Source organism: Nicotiana attenuata, unplaced genomic scaffold (assembly GCF_001879085.1).
Source record: "Nicotiana attenuata strain UT unplaced genomic scaffold, NIATTr2, whole genome shotgun sequence".
NCBI lineage: Eukaryota > Viridiplantae > Streptophyta > Magnoliopsida > Solanales > Solanaceae > Nicotiana > Nicotiana attenuata.
In genome coordinates this window covers 1-21016 of record NW_017673466.1, presented here as the reverse complement: position 1 = coordinate 21016, position 21016 = coordinate 1, and the positions used below count along the sequence as shown (strand labels likewise).

General features: G+C 41.0%; 1 protein-coding gene across 1 annotated transcript; it reads left to right on the top strand.

Moving 5' to 3' along the window:
* The first annotated feature begins 1753 nt into the window (after nucleotides 1-1753).
* LOC109216450 (vegetative incompatibility protein HET-E-1-like) lies at nucleotides 1754-4180 on the top strand. The gene is made up of 2 exons (XM_019380607.1): nucleotides 1754-2424; nucleotides 3193-4180. Exons 1-2 carry the CDS (start codon nucleotides 1831-1833, stop codon nucleotides 3928-3930), a joined length of 1332 nt encoding a protein of 443 aa, XP_019236152.1. The 5' UTR covers nucleotides 1754-1830; the 3' UTR covers nucleotides 3931-4180.
* Nucleotides 4181-21016: the final 16836 nt, after the last annotated feature.

Here is a 21016-nt window from a genome sequence, read left to right as displayed (position 1 = left end):
GTCCGGTGAAATTATCTCGATGTGGAATAGGAAAATTCACTGGTCGGTTGACACTAGACTTCTCCGAATTGAACTCAATTTGGACAGAAAGAAGAGTCACTGTAAGGATAGGATTCCTTTCCTCATGTAGTATTTGTCTCCTTATTGGAAATGACAAAGATGTAAGTTTGCGCCCTATAGTTAACTCGCATGATTCGTTACTTCACCTTGAAAAAGGTGATCATATTCGTAGCAATTAAAGCTCAATTGTTAGGAGCAAATTTCCTTGAAATTTGAGATTGGAAGTTACGTAAATTTGATATTGTTACGTAAATCTTTCTAAAGAAAGTGAAAGATTTCTGAAGTCCGGTAGCTTTTGGCATATTTAAGAAACAAATTACGTCTCAAACTCTTGGGCTTAAACTATTTAGTGTTTACCTCAAGACTTTGTCTTTGAAGTTCTAACATGCGTGCACTCTAGTAAATCTTGAAGTAGGGGTATTTGAAGGCATCTAAAAATTTATTGAATTTAAATTCAATATATATATATATATATATATATATATATATATATATATATATATATGTGTATGTATGTATGTATGTATGTATGTATGTATGTATTAGTCCAAATAAATATTATGGGCTAATATAATTGGATTAATTATACAAATTCAATATATATGGATTAAATAAGTAATTCTTAATCCATTAGGCTAGCCCAGTTAATTGGCCTAAAGTGATGAGCTCACTTCATTAAGCCCAAGATGTCATCTACCTAGAGACCCAGTTTGGTGCCACGTGTTATATGTCGTGGCACGCCAAATCAAGCGGAAGAGCCAATAGGATCATCACGTGTCAAATGACAAGGCATGCCAAGTCACATTAAAAGGCTAATATAATCGCGTCACGTGTGCGAGTGACATGTTTTGGCTAGTCAAATGCGGCTATGTCACACTTCAATTTGATTGGCCGGAAAGAGTTTGTTCTTATCATAACTCCTCCCTTAGCTTCCACAACTATAAATAGGGGTCTTCATCCCAGAAAAGACACCAAAAGTTATAACAAGAAGCAAGAAAGAGCTCAAGAACGAAGAACAAATCAAGGTCAAGCTCAAGCAATCAAGCTCAAGCTCAAGAACAAGATCATCGTTCGTGGCAACAGCTACATATTCAAAATCAAGCTCAAAGGCCGTTGAATTTATTTACTATTGAAAAGAAGAATCGGAGGATTCATAGAGATTGTACACTCATATTATTTGAAATCAAATACTACGATTATTACAATATTTTTCGGTCTTGATTTTATTTTCTCGATGCAATTTTATTGTCTACAAATAGGTCAAACACATTGTATAACAAATTTATTATATTGTCAATATATATAACTTAAAGTCCTTGCATTATGATTGATCTAATTATGTAAGTTTTTGATACCCACTTCGCTCGCAATTGGGTGAAACTAAAAAAAGATGATCTTTACAGAAATAGCAGGACGGATTTATCGTTTTATTTTCGTAGCCGGTAACATAAAACACTAAATATACATGATTACACACAAATTATACATGAATTAAATATTTGACAACTATTTTAATTTAAGTGATTGAGTGAACGACTATTTAGGTTAATTTTTTTTAAAGGATTTTCTTGGCAAAAAAAAAAAAAAAAAAAAATTGAAAAAATTGATTGGCTGGATGAATTCTACAAGTGTTTTCGTCATTGTGGGGTAGCTGGCAGTTGAGAGCAATAAAACTTCAGTAACACCAATACATTACACCATTTCAATTTTTCAATATTAGCATTTCCTTCATTAGGTCCGTTGAAGTAGAGAGATCTAGAAATAGACGACATGGCCTCAGCAATAGACTTTGAGGCTCCAAATTCCCCTGCTTCAGCTTTATCTTTCGCCATAAGACCTAATCACAGCTTCTTGAGAAGTATTTCTACAAAAGAAGCTTCTAATTTCTCCGAAAATCTTCCCTATAGCCCACCTCGTTTAAGCACTTCAGTACTCTCTTCCAATACATGCCTCCACAACTCTCAACCTTCAACTCCACGACTTTCCTTCACGCTCAACAATCCAAAATTAGCCGATGATCATCACTTTCAAACAACTTACAGGTGCATTTCATCTGTGTTAAAGAAAGATGGACAGATCTTGTCTGTTGCTACGTCAAATGGTCTCGTTTATACAGGGTCTGAGGCTAATGTAATACGTGTTTGGAAGTTGCCAGAGTTTACTGAATGTGATCATCTTAAGACGAGGGGGTCTATGGTTGTTGCGTTACAAGTGTCGAATGATATGGTTTATGCAGCTTATGCGGATTGTAAGATTCGGGTTTGGCGTAGGACTTGGGAAAATGTCATCAAGCATGTCCGAGTTGCTACTATTCCTAAGGTTGGAAGCTTTGTCCGGAGCTATATCTCTGCTAGAGATAAGATGGTAATATACATTATTTATTCATTTTTGATATATGAGTTTCTATTTGCATTTTATCTTTTTGTTGTAGTAGTTAATTGTTGTTAATGCATATGCATTAATGGTTATGGTAGGACGTACTGTGTAAGCTGGCATACTGCTCTGTACAAAATACAAAATAGGGATATTCGTGGGACAGTCATGGCCTATACCAACACATACATTTTTGCAAACAAGTTGTGTTAGTCTTAAAGCTTATGTGCCAACAGCAAGTAGGAAAATTCCATCTAGTTAATATCAGTGGCGGGAAGGGGAGCCTTGGCGTAACTGGTAAAATAAGGTCACAGGTTCGAGCCGTGGAAACAGCCTCTTGCAGAAATGCAGGGTTAGGCTTCGTACAATAGACCCTTATGGTCCAACCCCTCGCCGAACCCCGCGATGCGCGAGAGCTTAGTGTACCAGGCTGCCTTTAATATCAGTTGCTGTGAAATTTTAGTTCATCAGATTTCGTATTTGTGCAGACATCTGTATCCAGTTTGATTTGGACTGGAAAAAGTTGAAGCCTGAATATCTTTTAGGGCTGTATTAATTGCAGCAAACCAAACCTTGACATGGACAGTGCTGGGAACATATTTATTACTATATGCAACTACAGCTTTGTGATTAAAGCACACAAGTGTCAAATTTAGCACATTTCGAAAGCATCTAGTTTAATGCATACTTCAAGTCTTGATATGACCAGAATAGTGCTGTAGATAGAAAAATTAAATGCCTTTTAATGAATTATGACAGATGAAGCACCTGGGGCCAATATCATCACTGGCAATTAACATATCAGATGATATACTTTACTCAGCTTCCCTTGATAAAACAGTAAAAGTATGGAGAATTTCTGATCTCAAATGCATAGAGACAATCCAAGCCCATAACGATCCGATAAACGCCATTGTTCTTGGTGATGATGGTGTCCTTTATACTGCTTCTGATGATGCCACAGTCCGAGTATGGCGACGTAATTTTTGTAGTGGAGATAGACCACATTCCCTTACTGTGACACTACCAGCTAAATGTTCACCAGTAAAGACATTAGCATTAACAACTGATGGTGGGGTACTTTATGGTGGCTGCAGTGATGGTTACATTCATTATTGGATAAAAGGTTGGTTTTCGGGGCAATTACAATATGGGGATGCACTTCTTGGACATACACATGCTGTAATGTGCTTGTCCAGTACGACTAACTATTTAATCAGTGGCTCTGCAGACTCAACATGCAGGGTCTGGTTTAGGGAGCAAGATTGTCAACATGTTTGCGTCGCGATTTTGCAAGGTCACAGAGGACCGATTAGGTGCGTTACAGCTTTCCCTGGACGTGTGAACAATGAGGAGAGTGAAGATGGTTGCACCATTTGCACTGGAAGTCTTGATGGAGTTATCAAGATGTGGCGTGTGAGATGCACCAGCAGTAGCAGCGATAATACAGGCAAAGGTTCTTCACAGAATGCTTGTGATTATTTTGAGATCGCTTAAATATGGACGACACTCTTTTAATTTTCTTGCAAGTGTATGTTTTACAACTAGAGACGGATCCAAGATTTTAATTAGCAAGTGCAGAGTATCACCTGACTGCTGACTTGTTTGTGACAATGGTTACGGATTTTGCCCTGGTTTCAACTTTGAGATACAGAGTAGAAAAGGCCAATGAATTCTTTGTACCATGTCCTTGCAGATTGAGATACAGCACCATATATATAGCTACTAGCAATAGATAAATTTTCTAGTACAAATTTTATAATTAATTTTTCCTTTTAATTTGCATTAATTGATATTTACTATTGATAGGATCAAACGCTTACCATCATGCTAAAAGCTATTGATAGCAAGGGCAAAACTTTATTTTTTAACAAAGCCCACCAAGCAAGCGCCATGTTCGATTATGACTCCAACATTGGGCCACATCAGCCTCCTCGCGGGCCTTGCATTGGCAGGGCGTTACCTAACAATCCCCCTCCCAATACCTGCCTCTTGCAGCATGTTGCTCTTGGGAGTCGAACCCATTACAGAGGCTTTGATACCACTTTTTAGAATCAACCGCTTACCATCAATGCCAAAAGCTATAGCAGATAGTAAGGGCGCAACTTTATTTTTTAACCAAGCTCACCAAGAAAGCGCCATATTCGTTTATAACTCCAACCGTGCCCACCTCAGCCCCCTCGTAGGCCTTGCCATAGTCAGGATGTTGGCGTTATCCAACAACTACCATGCCATTTAAATTGACTCTACATACTTATCTTTTTTTCTTCTAGACCGGGGGGAAGGGTGGTTGCTCATCGTACGCAATCCTTCTATTTTTATTTGTGGGGAAGTTGTGTCTTTCTTTCTAACTGTTTAAAAACAATTTACACAATTCAGTACAGTAACATATCAGTAAACTGTTCCAGTATTTGAGAGTTTGAGAAAAAAGGACATTAGTGAAAATGTTTGGCCTACAATTTCAACATTTAGCCAGCCTTGTGACATTCTTGATTGAAGAAAGTAAAACACTAGTTCAGTGATAGAGTAAGAGACCTTGTAAAACTACGAAACAAGATAGAATTGAGGCAAGCAAATTGTCTGTTTGAGACAAGTGCATTACTGGTAAAATAATGAATTTGCTTTCAAACAATAAGGTTTAACTCATCTAAATCTGTTGCTGTCTTTGTCGTGGCTGCAATTGTAATTCCCTTCCTGCATCAGAAGCCCGGTGATTGCTCTGAGATTGCCTTCTCTTCCGCAGCTGATAAATGGAGTAACATAGTATTTTCAAACCAATAAGGGATCCTATAATTATCAGTGCCGAGAATAAAAGTGATTTGGCAGAAGAGTGCTTGCACCCGAACAGGATGCTTAGACACACCATAGGGTTGTGTTGGTCAATGACTGATTCAGAATATAGACGTTCTTGATTTTGAATTGAGAGAGTGAGTTCAGAAATCGAGATTGCATTAGTCGTTCATAAATGGTTTGTGGTTCCTGCTTGCCTATAAATATGAAGAAGCTGTCTGATTACTGTATTCCTAACTTGTTCATTGTTCAATACTATTTTGCCATGAACTGAATCAAAGTATACTATTCTTGAAATCTTGAATTCTGCGTCAAAAGGTGGCAAAAGGAAAAGTTCCTTTCCTTGGAATAGTTTTGTCTGTTTGAGTGCGTCTATCCTTTTGCAGATACCCTCTTAATTAATTATTTAATTTGTGTAATAAAATAATAAAAGATAATTAATTATTTAATTTGTGTAATAAAACAATAAAAGAAGAAGAAGAGCATTGCAGAGAAAAGTAGGGAGACAGAATTCTTATTAATTTTGAGATCAATTACAATGGAATAAAACCCCTCTATTTATAGGGAAAAAGTGACTTAGCCACCAAGTAACAAACCCTAAAATCTCTCTAAAATATAGACATTCGCCAAAAATAAATTACTATTTATGATACTCCCCCTTGAATGTCTATTCAGCAGATAATATGCCTCGTTAAAACCTTAACTAAACTAAAACTCAATGGGAGAAAAATTTTTAGAGAAGGAAAAAGAGTACACATATCTAACAATACGCCTTTTGGTTGCCTCATCAAAAACCTTGCAAGGAAAACCCAGTGGAACAAAACCTTGTAAGGAAAAAAGTGTACAACGCGTATTAACTCTCCCTGATAAGAGCATCAATTCAGATATTTGAGTATTTGCATTCCAATATTATGCACCATCTTCAAAAATTATTGGAATGGATTCGATAAACAAATCAGTCATATTAACTTGAATGAATTTGTTTCACCTTAAAATCATCATTCCTGATAGAAATGTATTCTCTTCATATGATCTTGTTGGAATCTTCATTCCAATATCTTCATATAGGGGTAAAGACTCTCACTATCGTATTATCATGCTTATAGTTATAGCAAGATATGTAGTACTTCATGACCAAGAATTTTATATGCTTTAAGCAATTTAAATTCTTCATGGATTGTCATATAAGTCAAATCATATAAGCCATATGAATGGACTTTAGATGCACATCAAGTTTTTATCTCATGCTAGACATATAAGATAGATAAAGGTAATTGCACACACCATTGACTTTATACTTTCAAGTGTTTGAACTGCATGTCCAAAACTATATGTCTTTCATATGAAACCAATTCTACTTGAATTGTTTCTTCAAACTTAAGATCCTCATATATATTTAATGCTATTATAGATGTCGTTGACAAAATATTTTATATCGGTTCCAATATTTTTCATATAGACATAACATAGAGATCTCTTCATTCATATATTCAGGTACCTAAATCTTTCCTGAGATTTTATGAAATGTTATGTCATGTGATCTTCTAGGTCACTTGCCTCCTTTATTATGATCATTTGCTCATCTTCTTTATCAAGAAGTTTATTTGAAACCGATATGTCTATATGCTTTAAGTGTACCATAGACTTTGTCCTTCTAGGACTTAATATGAGCATTTGCAACGAGAATATAGTTACTTTCTTTGGGTCAGCAAATGCGTCTGACACGCTTTGCAATATATTAAAAATGAATTATCTTTTTATGAACTTCAAGTTCATATTATTTTATTCGAGGATCTAGATGTACACATGATAATTCATTCCAAGTAACTTTTTCTCAACTCTTTATCCTGTCTCCCCCTCATGTTAGAAAAATTAACTTGCTTCCTCAACTTTAAAAGCCTATCTTTGTGCATTATGCTGTTAATCAAAATATACACCGCACATCAATAATAATGAGATAGAATTATTTGGTTCCTGACCCTAAACCACTTGTGAGGGGAGAAAATAATATACTTTGGTATATAACGTATATCAGATTGATATAGATAACTTTGTTCTCATAAGCAATTGTTTAGCTATTAAGTGGAGGAACTCAATAAATTATTTTTCTAAACCAACTGTGATGTAAACCAACTTATCAAGATGAACTATCTTGAATAAAAAATATGGAAATTATGCTCTAAATCAAATTATTGAGCAAGTGTCACGATCCTAAACCCGGACCCGGTCGTGATGGCGCCTCTCGTGAAGACAAGGCCAACCGACACACTTCCAATTCACTTTAAGCAATTTAAAATAATAAATACTAAGTTTTTAGCAGAAATAAAATCCTAAAATAAAGGTTAATAGTATAATTTGCGGAATTTCAAACCAACACAGCCCGACATCGGGGTGTCACCAGTCATGAGCATCTAAAATAATACTACAAGTCTGAAAGTCTACTCCACTACTACATAACTGAATCAGAAAGGAAATAAGATAGAGGGAGATTGCACTGGGCTGCAAAATCGCCGGGCAGCTACCTAGTAAATCTCCGGAAATCTGCTGGACAGCTCTCAACCCTCGCTAGCAGGACCTGTAGCGCCCGAATCTGCACACAGGAGTGCAAGGAGTGAAGTGAGTACTCCAACTCAGTGAGTAATAGCAATAAATGAAGACTGAGCGATATAAAATCACGTTAAACACAACATTAAGCTATAAGAGGCAAAAAAAAATCAATAAACATAATTAAACAGTGAAATCTCATAAAACACCTTTTAAGCAGTCAAACAATATATAGGAAAGACAACTAGAAATGATAAACACATAAGAACTGCCCGTCGGGCAAAGTAACAACAGAATCGGCCCCTCGGGCAATATCACATAACAATACCAGCCCCTCGGGCTATATCTCATATCTCAATGGGTACCACGCTCACTGGGGGTGTACAGACTCCGGGAGGGCCCCCTTACGGCCCAAGCGTAATATCAAGCCATCTCGTGGCATAATAAACAGGCTCTCGGCCTGATATCAATCTCAAGCCACCTCGTGGCGTACAATCTCAGGCCCTCGGTCTTATTATCATAATCAGTATATCACCGTTGCGGCGTGCAGCCCGACAAAAAAGTAATCTCACAATACAGGCCCTCGGCCTTACTCAGTCAGAATCTTATAAGCCCCTCGGGCAACAGTAAACATGATGCTCAGCTCAAAATATCTTTTAAAATATCATTTAAAGTGTTTAAAACAGAGTAACATGGCTGAGTTTTGAAAGCAGTAAAATATGGTATGACTGAGCACAAGTATGAAATCAAACAGTGAGGAAAAGTATGAGTAAAGATCCCCTAAGGGTCCAAACAGTTGGCACGAAGCCCAAATATGGCATTTAGCCCAGAACATAATAATATCAAACAATTAGCTATCAAATACGCAGTAAAACAGTCATTCGAGATGGACTAAGTCACAATCCCCAATGGTGCATGACCCCACGCTCGTCATCTAGCGTGTGCGTCACCTCAACATAGCCAAACGCTGTGTAATCCGGGGTTTCATACCCTCAGGACAACATTTAAAATTATTACTCACCTTAATCCGGCTCAAAATCTAGCTCGCAATGCCTTTGCCCCTTGAATCGGCCTCCGGATGCTTTGAATCTACCAAAATCAGAGCGTAATCATTAAATTATGCTAAAGGGACAAAGCCCACTCGAAATTAATCGAAAAACCATGCAAATCCCAAAATTACCAAAACCCGACCCCCGGGCCCACGTCTCTGAATTCGATAAAATTCACATCATTAGATTCCTTATCTCCCCACGAGTTCATACATATCAAAAGTTTCAAAATCCGACCACAAATGGTCTTTCAAATCCTCAATCAAAGGCCTAGGTTTCTAAGCCCTAATTTCTCTAATTTTACCCTCAATTACAACTCTAATCCGCGAATTAATACCATAGAAACGAGTTTTCATAATCCAAAACCTTACCTCAATGATGTCTCCTTGAATTCTCTCTTCAAAATCGCCCAAAGCTCCAAAATTCGTGTTTAAAAGTAGTGAAACCCTCTGAAATCGCGAAGGAGGAAATATAAACATTCTGACCCAGGCTTTTCGCACCTGCGGTCCAGATGTCGCACCTACGTGACCGCACCTGCGATTTCCACTTAAGCGGTCAAAACCGCATCTGCGATGTGCTGCCCGCACCTGCGCTATCGCAGGTGCGCTCCCCTTACCGCTTCTGTGATTCCAGCTGATCAAGACTTTGGCCGCATCTGCGACCCCATTTTCGCTTCTGCGAGACCGCACCTGCGGTCCCCTAGCCGCAGGTGCGGTTATGACAGCAATGGGAAACATTAGCTGCCACAACCAACTTCCAAACTTCCCGTCAACCATCCGAAATCACCCCGAGGCCCCCGGGACCTCAACCAACAGCCCAAACACATCATATACTACCATTCAAACTTATACCAACCTTCAAAACACCTCAAACAACATTAAAATCACCAAAACACATCGAATTCAAGCCTAAGGTTCTAAAATCTTCCGAATTCTGCTTTTGATCAAAAAGTATACCAAACCACGTCCGAATGACCTGAAATTTTTCACACACATCCCAAATGACGTAACGATGCTACTGCAACTTTCGAAATTCCATTCCAACCCCTATATCAAATCTCACCTATCAATCGGAAAACGCCAAAAACTCAATTTCGCCAATTCAAGCCTAAATCTACTCCGGACCTCCAAAACACATTCCGATCACACTCCTAGGTCCCAAATCATCTCCCGAAGCTATCCGAACCATCAGAACTCACATCCGAGCCCTGTAACACATAAGTCAACATCTGATTGACTTTTCCAACTTAAGCCTTCTTAAAAGAGACTAAGTGTTTCAAACCTTCTCAAAACCTTTCCGAACCCGAGCCAACCAACCCGATCACACATAGAACTGATAATTAAAGCAATAAGAAGCAGAAAATCGGAGCGGTAACTCATGAGACGACCGGCCGGGTCGTCACATCCTCCCCCTCTTAAACAAACGTTCGTCCTCGAACGAGTCAAGAAACATACCTGAAGCCTCAAATAGGTGAGGATATTTGCTCCGCATCTCCCGCTCGGTCTCCCAGGTAGCCTCCTCCACGGGCCGACCTCTCCACTGCACTTTCACTGAAGCTATATCTTTTGATCTCAACTTCCGAACTTGACGCTCCAAAATAGCTGCTGGCTGCACATCATAGGCCAAATCATCCTCTAACTGAATCGTGCTGAAATCCAGAACATGAGACGGATCCCAATATACTTTCGGAGAATAGAAACGTGAAATACCGGATGCACACTCGACAAGCTGGGTGGCAAAGCAAGTTCATAAGCCACCTCCCCAATCCTACGAAGTACCTCAAAAGGCCCTATGAACCGCGGACTCAATTTACCCTTCTTTCCAAATCTCATGACACCCTTCGTGGGTGAAACCTTCAACAGAACCTTCTGACCAACCATGTAGGACACATCCCGAACCTTCCGGTCCGCATAACTCTTTTTCCTGGACTGCGGTGTACGAAGCCTCTCCTGAATCACTTTCACCTTGTCTAAAGCATCCTGCACTAAATCTGTACCCAATAGCCTAGCCTCGCCCGGCTCAAACCAACCAACTGGAGATATACACCGTCTCCCCTACAACGCCTCATATGGAGCCATCTGAATACTCGACTGGTAACTATTTTAATAAGCAAACTCTGCGAGCGGTAGGAACTGATCCCATGACCCTCCTAAATCAATGACACAAGCGCGTAACATGTCCTCCAATATCTAGATAGTGCGCTCGGACTGCCCGTCCGTCTGAGGGTGAAAGGCTGTGCTCAACTCAACCTGAGTACCCAACTCTCGCTGTACAGACCTCCAAAACTGTGAAGTAAACTGAGTGCCCCGATCTGAAATGATGGAAACTGGGACACCATGCAAACGAACAATCTCCCAGATATATATCTCTGCCAACCGCTCTGAAGAGTAAGTAGTACAGATAGGAATGAAGTGCGCGGACTTGGTCAGCCGACCCGCAATCACCCAAATAGCATCGAACTTCTTCAAAGTCCGTGGAAGCCTAACTACAAAGTCCATGGTGATCCGCTCCCACTTCCACTCTGGAATATCCATCCGCTGAAGCAAGCCACCCGGTCTCTGATGCTCATATTTCACCTGCTGACAATTGAGACACCGAGCTACAAATCCCACGATGTCTTTCTTCATTCTTCTCCACCAATAATGTTGTCTCATATCTTGATACATCTTCGTGGCACCCGGATGAATGGAATACCGCGAGCTATGGGCCTCCTCCAGAATCAACTCCCGAAGCCCATCTACATTAGGCACACATATCCGGCCCTGCATCCTCAACACCCCATCATCACCGATAGTCACATCTCTGGCATCATCATGCTGAACTCTGTCCTTAAGGACAAGCAAATGAGGATCATCATACTGGCGCTCTCTGATGCGCTCATATAAGGAAGACCGAGAAATCACACAAGCCAATACCCGACTGGGCTCCGAAATATCCAAACTCACGAACCGATTGGCCAAAGCTTGAACATCAACTGCGAGAGGTCTCTCCCCAACTGGAATATACGCCAAACTCCCCATACTCACCGCCTTTCGGCTCAAAGCATCGGCCACAACATTGGCCTTCCTCGGGTGATACAAGATAGTAATGTCATAATCCTTAAGTAACTCCAACCACCGCCGCTGCCTCAGATTAAGATCCTTCTGCTTGAACAAGTGCTGGAGGCTACGATGATCGGTATACACCTCACAAGACACACCATATAAATAATGCCTCCAAATCTTCAATGCATGTACAATGGCGACCAACTCCAAATCATGAACGGGGTAGTTCTTCTCATGAGGCTTCAACTGATGAGAAGCGTAAGCAATAACTCTACCCTCCTGCATCAGAACACACCCAATACCAACTCTCGAAGCATCACAATACACGGTATAAGAACTTGAAGCTGATGGCAATACTAACACTGGAGCTGTGGTCAAGGCAGTCTTGAGCTTCTGAAAGCACTCCTCACACTCATTAGACCACTGAAATGAGACACCCTTCTGAGTCAACTTGGTCAAGGGCGATACAATAGACGAAAATCCCTGAACAAACCGGCGATAATATCCCGCCAAACCAAGAAAGCTGTGAATCTCTGTAGCTGAGGACGGTATGGATCAACTCTGAACCGCCTCTATCTTCTTCGGGTCCACCTGAATACCCTCGCTGGACACCACGTGCCCCAAGAAAGCCACTGAACTGAGCCAGAACTCACATTTGGAGAACTTTACATAAAACTTCTCCTCTCTCAATCTCTGCAACACCACTCTCAAATGCTCCGCGTGCTCCTCCTGACTATGCGAGTATACCAGAATATCATCAATGAAGACTATGACAAACAAGTCGAGATATGGCCGGAACACGCTGTTCATTAAATGCATGAACGCTGCTGGGGTATTGGTCAGCCCGTAAAACATCACCAACAACTCAAAATGACCATATCGGGTCCTGAAAGCTGTCTTAAGAATATCTGAGTCCCTGATCTTCAACTGGTGATAACCTGACCGGAGATCAATCTTGGAGAACACTCTCGCTCCCTGAAGCTGGTCAAACAAATCATCGATACGAGGCAAAGGATACGTATTCTTAATTGTTACCTTGTTCAACTGCCTGTAATCAATGCACATTCTCATCGTGCCATCCTTCTTCTTCACAAAAAGAACCGGCGCACCCCAAGGTGACACACTAGGCCGAATGAACCCCTTATCCAGGAGTTCCTGAAGCTGCTCCTTTAACTCCTTCAACTCCGCTGGTGCCATACGAGGTGGAACAGAAATGGGCTGAGTGCCCGGCACCAGATCAATACCAAAATCAATATCCCTGTACGGTGGCATACCCGGCAGACCTGCAGGGAATACATCGGGAAAATCTCTCACAACTGGAACAGAATCAATACTGTGAGCCTCTACACCGACATCCCTCACAAATGCTAGATATGAAAGAAAACCCTTCCCAACCATACGCTAGGCCTTCAAGAAAGAAATCACCCGACTGGGAACATAATCGGTCGACCTCGCCACTCAATCCATGGCACACCAGGCATAGCCAAAGTCACTGTCTTGGCATGATAGTCCAGAATAGCCTGGCACGGAGATAACCAGTCCATGCCCAAAATAACATCAAAGTCCACCATACATAACAACAATAGATCCACTCGGGTCTCCAGACCCCCAATAGACACAACACACGACTGGTACACACGGTCTATCATAACTCTATCGCCCACCGGCATAGAGATATGAACAGATGAAACGAGGGACTCGCAGGGCATATCCAAATAATGGGCAAAATAAGACGACACATAAGAGAAAGTAGAACCAGGGTCAAATAACACAGAAGCATCCCTGCGGCAGACTGAGATAATAGAACCTGCATCTGAAGCAATCGCTTCAGGCCTAGCTGGAAGTGCATAGAAGCGAGCCTGGACACCACCGGATCGACCTCCCCCTCTGGGGCGACCCCTAGATGACTATCCTCTACCCCTAGCTGGGTAGGTGGGTGGTGATATGGCTGGGGCTGAGGCTGAGGCTGATGATTGACCCCTCTGCTGAGATGAACCCCCAAGACGATGAGGACACTGCCTCCACATGTGACCCATCTCTCCACACTCATAGCAACTCCCAGGTGCTGGAGACAGGGACTGATGGGAACCCCTAGCACCGGAATGACTAGCAGACGCACCTGGCGTAGAAGAATCCTGAACTGATGGAGCACGGGACGAACCCTGGGCTGGAAGTGCACTGAGTGAAGAATGACCCTGCTGAGAACCATGAGAACCATGGCCTGATGATGCCCCACGATAACCTGGGCAAGATGACTGAGCATGCCTGAACTGACGGCCTCTGCCGTGCTGAAACTTGCCCCTCGAAGGAGCACCCCCAAAACTACCATGACCTCGAGGCCTCTTGGCCTCCCTCTCCTCGCGCTCCTAGCGACGAACTGACTCAATCTCACGAGCAATATCCACAACTTCCTCGAACGTAGCACCAGAACCCTCTCCCTAGTCATGAGAACCCAAAGCTGGTAGGTGAGGCCATCAACAAACCTCTTGATCCTCTCTCTCTCCGTAGCAACCAGCCAAATAGCATGTCGAGCTAACTCTGAGAACCTCATCTCGTACTGAGTAACAGTCATATCCCCCTGCCTCAACTGCTCGAACTGCCTATGCAGCTCCTCCCTACGAGACTGTGGAACATACTTCTCCAAAAATAGAGCGGAGAACTGCTGCCAAGTCAGAGGTGCCGAACCAACAGGCCTACGCTCTCATATGCCTCCCACCAAGTGAAGGCTGCTCTGGTAAACTGAAAGGTCATGAATGCAACCCCACTGGTCTCCAGAATACCCGCGATGCAAAGAATCCTCTGACATCTGTCTAAGAAACCCTGGGCATCCTCGCCCTCAGCACCACTGAAAGTAGAAGGCTGGAGTCTGCCAAACCTCTCCAATCTACGCTGCTTGTCCTCTGGCATAACTGGAGCTACGTAACCCTGAGCAGCTACCACCGGCTGGGCTAGTGGTGCCTCCGGTGTCTGCAATCCCTGAACCACCTGATCGGGTGTGCGGGTGGCGGGAGTCTGAGAGCCTCCCCCTGCCTCAGAAGTGGCTGCGGCAGTAGAGACCGCGACCGCCTGAGCAAGACTCATACATACTGTCAAAATCTGAGCCAAAGTCTCCTGAAGACCCGGAATAACAATGGGCATAACTGGTACTGCTGGAGTGTCCACAGTTGGGACCTGCTCCTGAACTGGGCGGCTGGTGGATCAGTAGGTGCTGCCCCAGCTGCTGTGTGGGCTGCACCTCTGCCCCTACCACGGCCTCGACCGTGTCCTCGGCCTCTAGTGGCTCCAGCTGGTGGTACTGGTGGTCGTCTATCCTAACCGGTAGCGCGTGTCCTCACCATCCGTGAGAGGATAGAATAACAGAAGTTTAGTTCTCGGATCAACAAATTCGCACGACAAGAATTTCAAGAATATGTTTCCTAAAGGTTCTGCAGCCTCTCGAGGATAAATACATACGTCTCCGTACCGATCCGCAAGACTCTACTAAACCTGCTCATGACTCGTGAGACCTATGTAACCTAGGCTCTGATACCAACTTGTCACGACCATAAACCCGGACCCGACCGTGATAGCGCCACTCGTGAAGACAAGGCCAGCCAACACACTTCCAGTTCACTTTAAGCAATTTCAAATAATAAATACTAAGTCTTTAGCAGAAATAAAATCCCAAAATAAAGGTTAATAGTATAATTTGCCGAATTTAAAACCAACACAGTCCGACATCGGGGTGTCACCAGTCATGAGCATCTGAAATAATACTACAAGTCTGAAAGTCTACTCGACTACTACATAACTGAATCAAAAAGGAAACAAGATAGAGGGAGATTGCACTGGGCTGCAAATTCACCGGGCAGCTACCTAGTAAATCTCCAAAAATCTGCTGGATAGCTCTCAACCCTCGCTAGCAGGACCTGTAGCGCCCGAATCTGCACACAGGGGTGCAGGGAGTAAAGTGAGTACTCCAACTCAGTGAGTAATAACAATAAATGAAGACTGAGCGATATAAAATCACGTTAAACACAACATTAAGCTATAAGAGGCAGAACAAAATCAATAAACATAATTAAATAGTGAAATCTTATAAAACACCTTTTAAGCAGTCAAACAATATATAGGAAAGACAACTAGAAATGATAAACACATAAGAACTGCCCCTCGGGCAAAGTAACAACAGAATCGGCCCCTCGGGCAATATCACAGAACAATACCAGCCCCTCGGGCTATATCTCATATCTCAATGGGTACCGCGCTTACTGAGGGTGTACAGACTCCGGGGGGGCCCTTATGGCCCAAGCGCAATATCAAGCCATCTAGTGGCATCATAAACAGGCTCTCAGCCTCATATCAATCTCAAGCCACCTCGTGGCGTACAATCTCAGGCCCTCGGCCTTATTATCATAATCAATATATCACCGCTGCGGCGTGCAGCCCGACCCAAAAGTAATCTCACAATAAAGGCCCTCGGCCTTACTCAATCAGAATCTCATAAGCCCCTCGGGCAACAGTAAACATGATGCTCAACTCAAAATATCTTTTAAAATATCATTTAAAGTGTTTAAAAAAGAGTAACATGGCTGAGTTTTGAAAGCGGTAAAATATGGTATGACTGAGCATAAGTATGAAATCAAACAGTGAGGAAAAGTATCAGTAAAGATCCCCTAAGGGTCCAAACAGTTGCAACGAAGCTCAGATATGGCATTTAGCCCAGAACATAATAGTATCAAACAATTAGCTATCAAATACGCAGTAAAACAGTCATTCGGGATGGACTAAGTCACAATCTCCAATGGTGCACGACCCCACGCTCGTCATCTAGCGTGTGCGTCACCTCAACATAGCCAAACGCTGTGTAATCTGGGGTTTCATACCCTCAGGACAGCATTTAAAATCATTACTCACCTCAATCCGGCTCAAAATCTAGCTCGCAATGCCTTTGCCCCTCGAATCGGCCTCCGGATGCTCCGAATCTACCAAAATTAGAACGTAACCATTAAATTATGCTAAAGGGACAAAGCCCACTCGAAATTAATCGAAAAACCATGACAATCCCGAAATTACCAAAACTCGACCCTCGGGCCCACGTCTCGGAATTCGATAAAATTCACATCATTAGATTCCTTATCTCCCCACGAGTTCATACATATCAAAAGTTCCAAAATCCGACCACAAATGGTCTTTCAGATCCTTAATCAAAGGCCTAGGTTTCTAAGCCCTAGTTTCTTTAATTTTACCCTTAATTACAGCTCTAATCCGCGAATTAATACCATAGAAACGAGTTTTCATAATCCAAAACCTTACCTCAATGATGTCTCCTTGAATTCTCTCTTCAAAATCGCCCAATGCTCCAAAATTCGTGTTTAAAAGTAGTGAAACCATCTGAAAATCGCGAAGGAGGAAATATAAACATTCTGACCCAGGCTTTTCGCACCTGCGGTCCAGATGTCGCACCTGCGTGACCGCTTCTGCGGTCCCAATGGCCGCACCTGCGGTTTCCACTTAAGCGGTCAAAACCGCATCTGCGATGTGCTGCCCGCACCTACGCTATCGCAGGTGCGCTCCCCTTACCGCTTATGCGGTTCCAACTGATCAGGCCTTTGACCGCATCTGCGACCCCATTTTCGCTTCTGCAAGACCGCACCTGCGGTCCCCTAGCCGCAGGTGCGGTTATGACAGCAATGGGAAACTTCAGCTGCCACAACCAACTTCCAAACTTCCCGTCAACCATCCGAAATCACCCCGAGGCCCCCGTGAACTCATCCAACAGCACAAACACATTATATTCTACCATTCAAACTTATACCAACCTTCAAAACACCTCAAACAACATCAAAACTACCAAAACACATCGAATTCAAGCCTAAGGTTCTAAATCTTCCGAATTGCTCTTTTGATCAAAAAGTATACCAAACCACGTCCGAATGACCTGAAATTTTGCTCACACATCCCAAATGACATAACACAGCTATTGCAACTTCCAGAATTCCATTCCGACCCCTATATCAAAATCTCACCTATCAACCGAAAAACGCCAAAAACTCAATTTTGCCAATTCAAGCCTAAATCTACTCCGGACCTCCAAAACACATTCCGATCACACTCGTAGGTCCCAAATCATCTCTCAAAGCTATCCGAACCATCGGAACTCACATCCGAGCCCTGTAACACATATGTCAACATCCGGTTGACTTTTCCAACTTAAGCCTTCTTAAAAGAGACTAATTGTCTCAAACCTTCTCAAAACCTTTTCGAACCCTAGGCAACCAACTCGATCACACATAGAACTGATAATTAAAGCAATAAGAAGCAGAAATGGGGAAAACGAAGTGGTAACTCATGAGACGACCGGCTGGATCGTCACAGCAAGTTATCTTGCAAACACCATGTTGCGGGTTAATAATAATCGCACATGTAACCATCTCATAGATGCATCTTATGTGATATACATGGCAGATGAATGGGCCTATATTCATCTTTGATATTTCCAGCATTCATGGGATTCAATCCCAATTTTAGCTGGTCAATTAATTAATGAGAACAAGCAATATAAGAGAATTCGTAAAGAACTTTCTAGTTCGTTAATATTTACCCATGTGAATTCTCTATTATTTTTGCACATCATACTTAAATTAACATGGCTAAACCAATTGTGCCAACTGAATAAATTATCAATATTGATAAACTTCAGGTTTACACTATGACGCGTGCAATTATCAATAAACTCCGAGTTTATTATGATATGAGTTTTTATATCAATAAACTTCTACTTTATTGTGGCATTCTTTTGTTTGTGTAGTACACACTGGAGAATAAAGTGAGTAGCTTTTCACATACATATTGCCCCGCTACAAGTTGTAGTAATAGAAGATATTAAATTTTTCCTTTATTTATAGTCTCAATATAATCAAGCTTTCGCGAATACTTTAGAAACTTAATAAGTTTCTTTGAGACTTACTACAACATAATGCCTTATTGATAATCAATTTTGTTCCTCCAAAATAGGAATAATTGGCTCTTCCAGAGCTCTCAATTAATTTTGTACTATCACATATTCATCAACATCCATATGGTGAATAAACTTTTACAGAGAACGTTATACCATTATGGTTATGGTCAAAATTATATGCAAGATATGTTTCTTGCATTAATGTTATTCTTTAATAATCACATTACCAAAATATTTTGGCATGCAATAGGTACGTGACCAATGACCGTTCATGCCATAATAATGACATTATTTTCTTATATCATCTCAAACTTCCTTCTAGAGGTGAGTGTGGTATATTCACTACCACTAGCACGTTCATATTCTTCCAAGAGTGAATATGCATTCATAAATCAGATGTTATCACATTCATATCATGAATGGACCATAACCATCCATATGTGCTTTATAAAATCTCATGTCAAATCGATGACAAATATTACTTTCACAGAGTGAAAGATTATTTTAAGAATCCTTATTATTCTTATTATCACAATGATGACGATTATAATTTCGTCTATTGCCACGTCCACATCCATTGATACCTTCACGGTAATAATTTTGTCTTCTTTTAGACTTATCACATATTGCTATCACATCCTCTTAAGAGAATGAGAATGAAGCAAATTCAATGGGACGGGTTTTCACTTCTTGTGCTCACGATCATACATGACTTTGATCATGGCAAGACATAGAAATTTTACCACTTCGAGTGGTTATAATTTCTTACTAACTCCATTAGAGTTATAATCAAAATTTATTTTCTTTGCTTGTATATAAAATAAAATTATAGAATAAAAGAGAAAAATACGATAAAATACATACCCTAAATCCAGAATTTAATCATGATGGAAGTTCAAGGAACAATTGACAATCATTATGCTCAATCCCAAAGCTTCTACTCAATTTGTTAGAGTTTCGTGCTGATAACGTGTAATAAAACAATAAAAGAAGAAGAAGAGTATTGCAGAGAAAAGTATGGAGAGAGAATTCTTATTGATTTTGAGATCAATTACAATGGAATAGAACCCCTCTATTTATAGGGAAAAAGTGACTTAGCCACCAAGTAGCAAACCCTAAAATACAGACATTCACTATAAATAAATTACTATTTATAATAATTTGGTTGTATTATATTTATAGTAGAGATCATATGTCTGTTCTTCTTATTGCTCTCTCCTATGATTAACTCGCAAGCAATAGACTAAAAGCATATGCATTTCCACCATATCGATTTCATATATAAAGTTATAGAGAATCTTTGAAAAAGACTTTCATTCATCATATACAAAAAAAAAAAATATAGTACATACTATCTTTGGGATCTTATCTTTGATCCTACACAGCTGTTCAAGATCACTTTTCAGTGCATTAGATGATAAGTGATTATATGGAAGTCCTTGCTTATTTTTGCATTTTGTTTTGTAATTCACTAAAAAGTGAACTTAGATTATCATAGTGAGATTTTATGTTGAGTTCAGCAAATTTGGGCCGAGGCACATTGGCTTAAGCGGTGTCACCCCACACCGCTTCGTAAAAAATTTACTAAATAGGTACGAAAATTAAACAAATAGCACAAAATAACACCACTTAACAAGAATGCTCTTTAGCTCGTCTAGTTGAACACCTCATTTTACTAAGAGAAGGCCGTGTGTATATCTCAAGCTCAGCGGGAATAGTAGCCACTTACCTCTCACATTCTAGGATGTCACGATCCCAAACCACCTAGTCGTGATGACACATAACCCTAATGTTAGGTAAGCCAAAAATAGAACAAGCAGACTCGATGTTAGATTATTAATAACAGAAATAAAAATAATTGAATTTAATACAACTCCCAAGGACTGGTAGTACAAGTCATGAGCCACTGTGATTTGGATTTGCAAAACTGGTATGGAGAATAAATACATTATCTATTTGAAGTTTACATAAACAAAGATGAAATCTTAAACTACCATGAACAAGAGGTAGCCTGAATCTGGAATGCAGGTACGTCTTCAATACAAAGCTCCATTTTCCATAGCTACACAGCTCTAAGATCTGCAAGCAAGGTGCAGAAGTGTAGTATGAGTGCAACCGACTACATGTGCTCAGTAAGTATCTTAACTAACCTCAGTAAAATATTGACGAGGTTTTAAGTTAAAAGACTACCCACTTATTATTTTTATGTGCATATG

Excerpts from the sequence above, each read along its gene's own strand:
- LOC109216450 (XM_019380607.1), top strand. The coding sequence starts at position 1,831 with ATGGCCTCAGCAATAGACTTTGAGGCTCCAAATTCCCCTGCTTCAGCT. Across the intron at positions 2,425-3,192 it reads TCTCTGCTAGAGATAAGATG|ATGAAGCACCTGGGGCCAAT; the intron begins GTAATATACATT and ends GAATTATGACAG.